Source organism: Ammospiza nelsoni, chromosome 13 (assembly GCF_027579445.1).
Source record: "Ammospiza nelsoni isolate bAmmNel1 chromosome 13, bAmmNel1.pri, whole genome shotgun sequence".
Classification (NCBI taxonomy): Eukaryota; Metazoa; Chordata; class Aves; order Passeriformes; family Passerellidae; genus Ammospiza; species Ammospiza nelsoni.
The window spans coordinates 16,436,537-16,449,585 of record NC_080645.1 but is presented as its reverse complement, the minus strand read 5'-3'; the positions used below and the strand labels follow the sequence as shown (position 1 = coordinate 16,449,585).

The 13,049-nt window shown below is 39.1% G+C and overlaps 1 protein-coding gene across 3 annotated transcripts in view; it reads right to left on the bottom strand.

Annotated features, from left to right (window-relative positions):
- WWOX (WW domain containing oxidoreductase) overlaps nt 1-13,049 on the bottom strand; it is a 473,442-nt gene that overhangs the window by 125,390 nt on the left and 335,003 nt on the right. The window contains exon 9 of one of the 3 annotated variants that reach the window (XM_059481160.1): nt 6,396-6,543. The exons of the other annotated variants lie outside the window; for them this stretch is intronic. Coding sequence (XP_059337143.1) covers nt 6,523-6,543 — 21 coding nt within the window. The 3' untranslated portion in view covers nt 6,396-6,522. Of the gene's footprint in view, nt 1-6,395; nt 6,544-13,049 lie in introns of those variants that run through there. 3 annotated transcript variants of the gene reach the window in all.

Below are 13,049 nucleotides of genomic sequence, written 5' to 3'. Positions count from 1 at the left end.
CTGCACCACCAAAAAAAAAAAAAAAAGAAAACAAAACAAAACAAAACAAAAAAAAAATTAACTCTTTGGTGCATCTCACTGGAGGTACACTATGAATCAAATCACCCCTTACCTACAGTGCTTGTCAATTCTTTAGTAATCAGTAACCTCGATGATAACAATAAAAGTGACTCCATCCTGACTGCTGGACTTTAGTTCCAAAAGCACATTTATTAAATTTTCCTCCTCTAAATTAACCAATAATTAAAATTTAATTCCCCTTCAAACACAATGGGAAATAAACCAGCACAAATAGTAATGATAATACTATAAACTAGAAATATAGGTGAAGCCGAGTTCTGAAAAATAATGTTGATTAATGCAAAAGGAATAGTATAAAATACATTTTAAATGGATCCTCCAGCAGAAGTAGAAAATACAACATGGGTTATGCTGCAACTCTGTTACTGTCCAATTTAAAATAGAATGTTTAGATACAAGCCAATGACAGCAAATTTGCTTTTGTTCTGTTCATCCCCTCCCCATACACACACACATGTACACACTACAAGGACTTTTTAAGGGTATGGAATGAAAAGGAGTATTTCTCATATGTATATTTAGGATATATACCCACACTTTTTTAATGCATCTATTTTTTCATTGGTTATGCCATCATTTGCCATGTACATGGTTTTTTGAGCTTTGCTACTGATTCAAATACTAGAAGACCCAAGCTCTGGCTGATTAAGACATATCTTTACAATCTGCAGCCCTCCTGTAACAGATAAAGCTTCCTAAGCCCTGCCTTGGGAAGGCTCCCATCCATTCAGAACACTGGACTTTAAGCAGATGTCCAAAGTATTCACATTATAAACAGCAACATTATCTGAATTTAAATCTCACTCCGTGTGTGACCATCCTCTCTTTAACAGCAGCTGCTCCCCCTCATCTGGGAGTGGGGCTGCCTCTGCAGGGGGACAGGGCCAGCCCTGTCCTGCCACACCCCATCCCTGATCCCAGGGAGGGCTCCGGGGATGGGGATGTGCCAGGGAGGGCTCTGGGGATGGGGGTGTCCCAGGGAGGGCTCTGGGGACAGAGATGTCCCAGGGAGGGCTCTGGGGACAGGGGTGTCCCAGGGAGGGCTCTGGGGATGGGGATGTGCCAGGGAGGGCTCTGGGGATGTGCCAGGGAGGGCTCTGGGGATGTCCCAGGGAGGGCTCTGGGGACAGGGGTGTCCCAGGGAGGGCTCTGGGGACAGGGGTGTCCCAGGGAGGGCTCTGGGGATGTGCCAGGGAGGGCTCTGGGGACAGAGGTGTCCCAGGGAGGGCTCTGGGGATGGGGATGTCCCAGGGAGGGCTCTGGGGACAGGGGTGTCCCAGGGTGACAGAGCTGGACGAGCTCTGAGCTCTGGGGAGGCAGCAGGCTGTGAACTCCAATCCCTGCATCATGAAGAACACAAAGGTCTCCCTGCCACACTAAACTCTGGGCACAGCAAATGTGCTGCTCAAATGCCTCCTAACAAGATGTGCAGTCATATTTTCTTGTGGTTAATATGGCAGAGGATGAGGGAAGAACAGATTTTTACCTTTTGATGTTCAGAAACAGTTCATTCTCAATAGGGGAATATTATGTGACAAATGTGCCAGACTTCTTTTTTTTTTTTTTTTTCCTGTGGTAATATTGCTCTTTGCAAATGGCACACATCCAATCCAATTGAATGTAATAAAATGAAACAATCTGTGCCATCTTCAATGGGTTTAATCTATACCATGTTAATGAATCCTTAAACAGACGTGCATGATGTTTTCCTGAAATACATGTAGTTATACTGTGCTCAGTGTACTTGTCAGCTTGAAAATAATTTCTGCTTGAGAGACCACCTGCTATCATCACCCTATTTAGAAGCAGTTCATATTTATTTGGAAAAGAGAAATAATAGTTAAATAAAGAAGCAACTTCTCTTACCCAGGAAAGGACAGTAAAATGGCTTGGATCCTCTCTGCACAGTCAGGGATATTTTTTTTTTCTTTCTTTTTTTTCCCTTTGCACCAGCTGCTTCCAAAAATTTCTGGTACATTTGTACTAATGCAGCAATAGGCAAAAGCTCCTTATTCTCATCTCCCAGTGTACCCCCATTTCCTTCCTGATAAACTAAAATATTGGAGTTGAAAAGATGAAGTGAGTTATGTGACAGGTTTCAGGCATTATGCAATATGGGTTGCAGTACACTTTATCATACAATTTTAAGTTAATAAATATGCCAGAAAAGCATATTTGTAATTGATGAAATACCCAAATACTAAGTACACAGTATATGTTATTCTTCTATTTACACTCTGCAAATGGAACAAAGAAATATTATGCTTCTACTTCCTAGCACTTATTTGCTGAAAAGATGGAGTAAATTAAATCAACTTTTCCTAAAAAGATACCTAAAATAAAACACTTTCTGGCAAAAAATAAAATAAAATCTTTCTGGCAAATACTATTAGCAAAATCACCAGTTTTCACACACAAAAGAATAAAAGATTAATCAATCAATCAATAAGGTTGTGAGAAACTGTATGAACACCAGGATAGGTTGTATAAAAGGACACCTGAAGAATGTTTAGCCAAATAAACCCAAAATCAACAAACTCTCCAACTATCTGTGCAACTGGAGGTGCACGACCTGTCCTGCTGACTGTGTGATGCTAACAGGACAATATACAAGCTCATTTTGGGTTTGTGGGATTTTCTGGTTTAGTAACCAGAAAAAAGGGCAAAATAGTGTAATGTTCACCACCATGCAGAGGAATCAAGAAATACAATTTTCACTCTTTGGACCAATAGCAGATTAAAAAAGAGAGATAGGAAGAAAGAGGGGGAAAGTTCCATGCCAGGGCAATATTTGCATGCCAGTTGTGTGCTAATCAGAACCACCAATTTGAAAAAGTGAATTTTATAATGGCACAATAAAAATTTGTCTATGTCATAGATAACCACATTTGAAGCACATACTTAGTAAAAATATAATGTGTGGACTATATGTTTGTGGGGTTTCTTCATTTCAGTGAGTGCTACAATGTCATCATGTGCAGAGAATGGACTATGCTGGTTTGAAGGTGAGCAGGTAAAAATAAGTTTGACACAGCTGAGGAATCCATAACTGATACTGGCCTCTAAACCTGAGACATTTATTGTTTTCCTTGAGGTAAAACGTTAATTTTACACCAGCTTGCTGTTGGGATCAGGCTCATCTCATTGTGCATAGAGATGATCTTCAGTATCTTTGGCAGGAAAGCCCCTCCCAGCTGACAGCTGAGGAGCCAGGATTTAATAGATGATTAGATAACTCTCCTTTCTGAGCAACTGAATTTTCTCCCTGTTTATATCTTCCTATTTGTGTACAATTTTAAAGGTGGAGGGAAATAACACCACAAAGAAAATCCAGCTAAGACACTGCAGTAACAACATGGAAGAGCCTCTATGCTGCTGTTCTCATGAACAATTTTACATGACACAATTTTTATGTTCAGCCTAAACATATTAACTGCAATAGGGTTTTTTGGGGAAAAAAAGAGCTTTTAGGGTTTTTTTTCTCTCTTTAACAGTACAACTGCTCACGTCTGTAATGGGTTGCTGCCACAACAAGCTTTACATCAAGTTATCTTAAGAAACCACACGGAAATGTCAGTTCTGTTACTGCTAAGTGGCATTTCTGATCCAGCACATCCGAGGAGCTGGACCTCAGAGACATTGCTAATTTGTTTCCTGGTGTAATTCCAAGTGTTGGTTTTGAGCTGAGAAATGCTTTGTTGTGTTTTCTGTGGTGCCTTTTACAGAACCCTTCTCTGTGTGTTCCAAGGTGGAAGCTGAGACTGTTGAACTGACAGTACCTATATTTGTATGACTGGTAGTAAGGTTGCTCCCATCACAGAAATTCTTCCTTCCACCACATAAAGTCTTATTTTTCAGGGCCATGCAAACCCAAATATAACCCCAAGCTTCCTCTGAGCTGATGATGACAAGAATAAAATCATCCATAGACTCATCAAGATCACAACCCTGAAGACAAACCTGGGACGTTGAATTCCTAGCTAAGGGCATACAGGTCACAAAAGATAGTGGGTTTCTTGTCAGGATTCAGTATGTCAAAGGATGAGAAGAAATCTTTAATTAATAAACAAAGATCTGATCTTTGGAGACAAATAGAAATACAAAAAATAAAGGAAAAATGCTGAGAAATCTTGTCAAGTTCTAACATAAAGTCACTCAGATGCTTTCTTAAAGCTAATAAGCAGTGGGACAGAAATCTTTGCTGTGTTTTTAGTAGATTCTGAAAATGTCTTCCACACAGAATTAAAATAACCAGATGTGCTTTTTTTGTTGCATTTTTACATTTCTAGTATTATTCCTGTGCAAACTAAACAGACACATTGCTTAAACACAATGAAGATGCCTTCTCAACATCACCAACTGAAAATTTACTTTAAAAAAGTTTGTTCCTCCTAAATTCAAAACAATTTCCCTTCCTTCCTAAGCAACAGTGATTACTCCAGCCTGCTGTTCCCTTCTGCATATCTGAGTTTTACTGATTATCAATAAATTCAGCAGAGCTGCATCTTGTTTCAGGAATTCTTTGAGCATCAGAGATTATTTCTGGTCAGGAATGACAGAAAGCACACTGCACAAAACATTTCTGCATCAGTAAGGGAATACTTTACAAAGAATAAGTCATATTATTTTAAACAGGAAAAAAATTCCTAGGATTTTGATGAGAATTATCTAGAGGAAAGAATGGCAATGATGGAAGTTCAGGCTGTCAGCAGAGGTCACAGAAGGCGACCCTCAAATATTTCTAAATCTTAAACATGTTGCAACTCGTCAAACTTTGTGTAAGATTCTAAAATGAAAGATGAAATTACATCAAAACTTAATGTACCTGTGCTAGAAAATAAAGTCAATTAACTTTCAATTCATGGATAAAAATATTCATTCAAGACCCACACTTTCAAATGGTGGTAGATTTACAAGAATATTAATATTTCTGTGACTGTGTTAAATGTCTTGTTCAGCTTACTTTAAACGTGGGCAAAAGAATGGTGATTTGAAGAAAAATCAGACTAAGTTGGTGGGTGCTATGGGTTCTATTGAAAAGTGTTTTTAAATTATTTCAGACTCATAAAATCTTTCCACAGAGAGTGCTTTGAAACTGCAAATTAAATACAGAGCTTCTATGAACTGTATCCATTTTTCCTGGAAGCACAGATTTCCATGGGGGTTCATACCATCTTTTTTTGTCTGTTACACCAGCTAATAATGGAGTGAATTTGCAGTAATAGGGTAAATGTTATTTTGATGGCATTATCTGATTAAATTAAAGATGACATTAAAAGCACCATTTCAATGGGAATCAAAACCTCTAAAAGCAACTGTGGCTGAACACTCAGTTGCTCTGTCCCAGACTTAAAAAGACAACACAATAATTCACTTATATAAATGAAAAATAAATTCAGATGACATTTGAGTTTTAGGAAGGCACATCTTCAAATTATTAAATGAAACATCTTCATCTATGAAATAATAATGTTCTAGAATTTGTATTTTTATATGGACACAATTTGAATCTCTTTACTTATTTCAATCTATTTTATTTTTGTATGAACAAAAAAGGTTCATACAGCAACAAACATACAAATATGCAGCAAAAGAAGCTAAGACAGGATTGAGAACTGAAATTGCATCTGCTGGCACAGTGACAATAAACCACCAGAACCAAAGATGGAAGAATCAGTCACCTTCTTCACCATGGAATTTAACAAAATTCATAAAAAGATGAGAAATCAACTTATACATGACTGAAGGGTAAAGAACAGAAGAAAAAGAACATTAAGGAAGTTAAACTTACTGGAGGTTTTCTGGTGCACAGTACTAAAGAAGTTGTAAAATAAACTCCTCTTATGAGCTCCACGTTCACATACATAAATCAAGTGAGTGTTTGAAAATCCCTTGAGTTAAGCCCTCAGAGATAGAATCTGTCTAAGGAAACATTCCTGAGGCAACGTGACTGTGTTGTGAATTACAGAGGCTCCACAGGAGCAAGACACAAGATTAAAGGGGCGCAGGGCTTGGGCCCCATCCTGCCCACAGCCGGGGGAGCGGTGGCATCTCTGCTCTGCACGCGCAGATCCAGGGAATCGGGGAGACCGCGGCTCCAGGGCTCGCCAGGATGGTGCTGCAGGCGCCAGGGAGGAACTTGAGGCTGCTTTTCCCTCAAGGGATCCTTGTGCTTTGTGAAGTGCACAGGCGATGGGTGAGCACACTGCAACACCTCAGTGGCTCTGTTTGCTCCAAGGACAAACCACTCAAGGCCAGTTGAGGATGAACCCTGCTGCAAAGCACCAAAGTCTCTCTGTTTTGGAGACTTCCCCTCTTACTACAGATACTCATAAACCTGAATTTTCACTTTCTCCGTAATCCCCATTGTTAAAAGATGACACTGACTGTGGAGAGGTGTCCATCAGGAAGTGGCATGAGGTCAGGACATCAGCATAAGCCTCACAATTTCTGCAGCACGTACTAAAATTACAATGTAATTCAAATTAAACCCTAAAACAAGCTCCAAGGAAGCAAAAGCCAAGAGAACATAGACCTTTAAAACAATTCTCTGTAACAAGCCTTTATAAATTCATAGGTTTGCAGGGATATCCATGAGAGGATTCAAGAGAGCTGGGGGAGAAACAATTCAAGAAATGACAAACAATTACAAATAGCTGTCCGTGCCCCCACCCTCAATGAAAAGGCGTCTATCAAAAGACTGCCAAAGGTCACCAGCTGTAAAGAGACAAAATATTTGTAGCATTTTGAATACTACTTCAAGATAATTATATGCAAAACATTACTTTTTAGTAGATAATACTGTATTGTATTCCATGTTTTTTACATTATACCCACCAAAAGAATGCACCACCATAAAAAGCCCATACACTCACACAAAAACCCCTCAACAACAACAAAACAAACCCAACCAAACACCACACACCCCACCCCGAAAAAACACCCAAAACCACAAAAAACAGAAACCCAAGCAAAGCAGAACAGGTATTCTTTGACACACTGGCACATAATTTGTAAGTCACAAACTCTTAGGGCATGAATTGCTAAGGACATCATAAATCTTACACTACTACATAACAACAATTATTGTATATAAAGACATTCTACCAGATCTTAAAAACCACAGGCTTTGGCCATTTCTAGATATTTGTTGTCAGGGATGTTCCCCTTTGCTCTAACCCAAGTGAAACATTTGATGCCATGTTTCCCAAAATAAAAGAGAGTAAATTTAAAACCTGGCAGCAGTTCCATGCAGTAAATCTAGGGCTATACTTTACAACATACCTGTCTGGCACATAGATTAAGCAGATGATATTTGCACATATGTATTTTCTGGCACTCAGTGAAGTAAATACCATATTTTTTTTTATTCTTATCACTGTGATAAAGTTGTTGGCAAGGGGTTTCTGTTAGAATCATTGAGAATAACATTCCTCATAAACTCAGCTGGAATACCAGCCATAAGCAAAGTTGCTTGATTTCAGCCTCTCTTCTTCAACAGTTACTGATGTATAATTGAGAATTTTAGAGTGGGATAATTTTGGATGACATGAGAAACAAAACTCTTCAGTGAATTTCCCATGGTTTTTATGGAAACAGTGAAATAATTTTGACAGTAATAAAATTAAACACTTTAATGAGTAAAAGAATAATAGAAATTTAAACCACAGGATTTTCTGTGCTTTAAGAAGGCAGGCATTAAAGTCAAACATGAATATGCTGTATATATTCTCATGTTTCTTTTAAGGCACAACATAACTTTTATGTTAAAGTCCTAAGTTTACCATTTTTTCTTGGCCAATGAGTACACATCAAAAAATCAATGAAGTAACAGAATTATTACCATGGTCTTTTGAATTTACTGCACCAAGGAATATGAATAATTAAATGCAGTAAGAAAAAAAAATGGGACATCACTTCTATCTACCAATTCCACATCCACAAGGCTCACTCACTCACAGATCTTTGGAGACATTTAAGATGGTGTTTAATTAATGAGTGCATGTCCAGCTCAGAAGGGTTATGATGTCCAATTATATTTTCAACTGCCAATGATAGAGCATGTATAGAAACTTTGTTATACCTAACCATACTGAAAAATAAACCACTCTTTAAAGATAAAAATCCATTCCCCAAATGACCACTGACAAAGAGAGATGGAGCATTGTCATCAGCATAATCAAGTGAAAAATGCTGAAATATGATTTAGAAAATATTGATATCCATTTTGGGGAGAATAAGTTCACCTCAATTTGTGATGAAGAAAAAAACTGCACTAGATTGAATCAAAATATTTTGTTAGGTCATCATATGCCAGAGATATTTGTACATCTTGAAACACATCTCCATTAGCAGTCACAAGCCAAATAAACAGGCTGAGGAAAAAACGACATAACTTTGCAGGATTGGTACTAAAGTGGATTCTCCTTATGACTAGAAAACCCAACTGAGTATCATGTAAAATTTGCAAAAAAACTCCACATTTTCAAGCAAAATAAAGGGGGATTATCTTGAATTTGACAGATTAGTTCAGGAAAAATCCATCTGGGCCATCACTAAGCTATTTAAACTGTTTCTCTGCTTACAAATTTAATTATCAGACTTTCATCTGTTCCATTCTTAGCTGCAACTGCTGGTACAGGCCTATCTCATCATCTTGGTGAATATCTGACACCCAGGAAAAGCCCAGGAACACCAGCTCCACTTTTCATAGAAAATGCATAGTCAGCTCCTGAGGGAGAAGCATTTTGTCCATGTTTCCAGTGATATTCCCCAAAGGATCCTCCAGAGGAACTGCCAGTGGCGCAGGTCAAACACCTTCCCTGTCCTCCAGATGGAGGAAAGCAAGGCTTGGAAAAGGGGATTAGAACAACAGAAATGTGTTCAGCTGTGAAATTAAAAGTAGGACAGCATGACATGCAGCATTATGCGTTGAGCTGAGTCAAAAACAGCAATTAGGCTAAACTGAAATACCAACACACTTGTAAGCAGAGCAAATGTGTGGTTTGGGCCCATGCTTTGACTCCTCACAGCAGAAGCGGTCACCTACCCGTCCCCAAGGACCCCATTACCTTCCCCATGTCCTCAACCCCATCTGCAGGGTCTCCAGCCCCTCTCCAAGCACTGACTCTGCCTTTCCCTGGAGCCCCTGCAGAACCATCTCCCCATCCATCCCTTATCTCCTGCACATTGTCCCCCTGTGCTGTCCCAGGTGGGTGCTGTGTCCTGGAGCCCACATGTGCCAGCTGGCAGCCAGCAGCCACTCAGCAGATGAAAAAGATGAATTTTTCCTCCTTTCCTGCAGCAAGAGCACTAAATTGAGTCTGGGTCTGCTGCAGTTTGGGAAGAACACAGCTACTGGAGACTTCAGGACTATTTGGTATTTAACAGAGTTCAAAAGTTAGTGGGAGGCACTGACTGACAAACTGGTAGGCAAACTGAACAATGAGCATGAAAATACAAAACCAGCTGTCACAAAAGCACAGATGTTAACAAAAATAGCACCACAGCAGCAGGTTCCAGGCTGCAGAACAGTCAGAAGTGCACACAAGCATTGCAGCATTCAGCTAAACAAGCAGCTGCAGCATAGTTAGGGATCAATAAACAGGTATGTGTTCACATGGTTGCACATTTAAACTCCTAATAAATTGCCTGTCCCAAAAAAAGTGTAGTGGATACATAGTGACAACAAATAGGAAGACAATAACTAACTTAGAGAATAATTGTTTTGTAAAAATGAAACAACCTAACAAACACTCTGATCTCGTGGGTTTTCAAGGGTCTACACATTTTCCCTGCCATGTCCTGAAAAACAGCAAACTGTTTACTTCTTTGACTTCTTGCAGCCTGTCCTTGGTCACAAAACTGGAATGTAAGAAACAAAGTTATTTAATTGCTAGTGTTTTGTCAATAGCATTATTGTATGACCACTGCAAGGCAAATGAACCTGAACTTTACCAGCAAAGCCTTGAAATGGTTGTGAGAGCAGCCTAAGATATTATTTTGGAACACTTTATATACTTCCCTCTTATAGTTTGAAATTACATTCTCAATTTAGAATACACAGGAAGTAAAAGCTGTTATAAATAGCTGGTAGGTAAAACATCACTTTTTACAGTGCCAAAGCCTGTAGGACACAGGGCAGGCCAATTACTACAGTGAGCAATGCAAAGTATTATCCTCTGGCTTTATTCTAATAACTGGTTATCTGATTACAGCCCCTGCTCTGGCCTCAGCACAGACTACATTCTCCCTCACCACTGATGGTACATTTCAGAAACCCATTAACAGCTAATTCACCCAGGAAACCTGAGATTTCTGTATTGAGGCATGAAAATTAACATTCCTCATGCGAATGTCCAGTTGGAGCAGCTGTGCCCAGTCTTTGCTTAATAGAACCTTCCAAAAGAAAAGGAAACACCTTTTCACTCTCACCTGCGCTGATACTGAAAATCCTCAATGCACCTGTCCCACAACAGATGTGGAAATTTAGCTATAGGATAGACATAAATGCTGGAGACTTCCTGTATCCATCTTTTTCCCTTAAACTTTAAAATATTAATGTTTCTATATTGCTTCAGGAAAAGGCAAGAAGTAAAAATTTAAGTGGCTTCAGAAAATATAACATTGATCAAACTCATTTGCTAGATATTAAAAGGGTTTTGAATTTCTTTGGATTTTTGCACTTCTTTTCTAGACATTTTAAGTATTTAAGAGAAGGTTAATTTCTTGTCTTGTTTATTGGACAGGTTAATTCAAAAAAGTGATTGTATGTTATTAGAACATTGAACCCCAGAAGAGTTCTCCTTGCAGATCCACACTGCACAGTCCAACAGCAATCCCATAACACTGGCCTGGGCATTCAGGTTTCACAGACATGTCAAGAATTTCTACAAAAAAACCCTGACATTGGTCAAGGAAGTCAAGTATCACAGCAAAATAAATGCAGCTCCAGGACAAAAAAAATTAAAAAAAAAAGTTTTCTACAAAATTTTGACTGTAAAATAGAGGTTTGAAAATTTATGGTCTGTGGGTTTTTGAAGGTCATTGGAGGGAAGTAAGACTTGTAACAGTAGTAAGAAAATAAGTAAATTCTCGGTGATATTTTGGAGCACTGCTTGGTATTGCTCAAAGTAACTTTGTACAAGTGACTTGAACAGCAACAGCCCTAAGCCAGGAACTTGGGACAGTACCAACCAAAATTCCTCCATAATATTACCTTTTCCATAAGCTGCTCCTTTATTTTCCCACAAGAATGTTATGTGAATACAAATAAAAGACAATGTGGTCCTGGCTTGAATGGGAAGTGAGCTGTGTCCTACAGTCATAATTAGGGAGGGCAGTGGCCCATGAAATCTTTTCACCAGGAGAAGATCCACACCATAAAAATATCTGCAGTCCTGTGGTATATGGTGCACAGTTTTATAATCAATATTCATTCATAACACTCTATAAATGGGTGTTTTGTAACCTGATGCTGAATTTGAGCCGTACTTTGTTTAAAAAATGATTTTGAGGGTAATCAAGGACAAAGGGTGGAGGAGTTTAGAGCTTGTCTACTGATAAAAGCCACCATAACATGGATAACCAGCAAGAAGCTATTCTGTTTACTTGTGGAGTACTGAAACCTTCAAGTGGCCTTTACACAATGAAGTGTTAAAGAGGAGATCCAGCGCCTTTGAACTAAATTAGGTCAATATTATATGCAGGACAGAATTTTATGAGGGTAGGGGCAGAAAGCTGTCACTTTCTTTTAATTTCAATAAACCATACACAGCATCTTTTAAAAATTAACTAGCTCATAAAAGTTCATCAGTCCTGAATTGTAATTAATTTCTGTGTGCAGAAAGATCATTTGCCCATAGGTGTTGCTTACTCATTTAAATCAGGGGCACTGCAGCTAACTGACAATTCTATTAAAACAGTTCTTGATGAATCCTGGCTTTATTTAACAGCTTTAAACTCTGAAGCATTAAAACAAAGTGGTGATACCCATATATTAACAGAGGTAAAACTGCTACCTGCCATTCACTGGGCAGGGGTTGAGGTGGAACAGTACATGGGGAATTCCTGACCTCACCTACAGCATAAAGATCTTCAAAGCCTGACAGCAGCAAAAAAAAATTCACACACAGTGCCCTCATAATGGCTGTCAGAAAGAAAAAAAAAAGGACAAATATACCATACATACACCTCGAAACAGGGGTGACAATACTTGTCTCTCCTTATCCAGGAGAACCATTTTTATCCGTTAACACAGTACTGTTCAATACCCCAGCTCAGCCAGAAAAGCAATTCTTCTGCCATAATGACATAACCAATTTTATTATATATCAAGCCTTTTAAGAAATCTGAAGAAGAAAAGATTCCATTATTTCCCACAAGAAGCTGCTGCTATCTGTACCAAACAAACTCCTGTACGAGGTTCCCACATGTGATGGCAAAGTGATTTTTTTTAAGCCACCATCACCCTCCTGTTTACTCATAAAAAAAACACAATGTGGCATATTGCTGAATTGAATTCCACTTGCAGCTTTAATACACATTTTTGGATGGCTGCTAAAACGCTTTTTCTCCCCCTCCTTGCCCACCCACGTGCTCAGTGAGCACAGGAGCTGCCCAAGCCCCAGCAGAGCCGTGCCCAGGTAGGTTTATACTCCTGCTAAGAGTTCCTGAGCCCTCAGCAGAACACATTTCCACTATCACAGGAACAAGTTCTCCTAAACCCTATGGAAAGTCAACATCTAAAATGCCAAGCCTTCAGATCCAGAGCTCAGATACCCACGTGTGTAACTGGAGCCTCCAAACCTAAAAGTTCAAAGCTTTTGTATCTTTCCCAACCGGATCCAAGCAGGGCTCATTACACCTAAATAACAGTGTCTGCAGAAATTTCAGGAATAAATAGTGAGTTTGACCTTGACTTGATCTCTCAGTTTCCACTGCAGAGGAAGCTCTGAGCTTCATGTTGG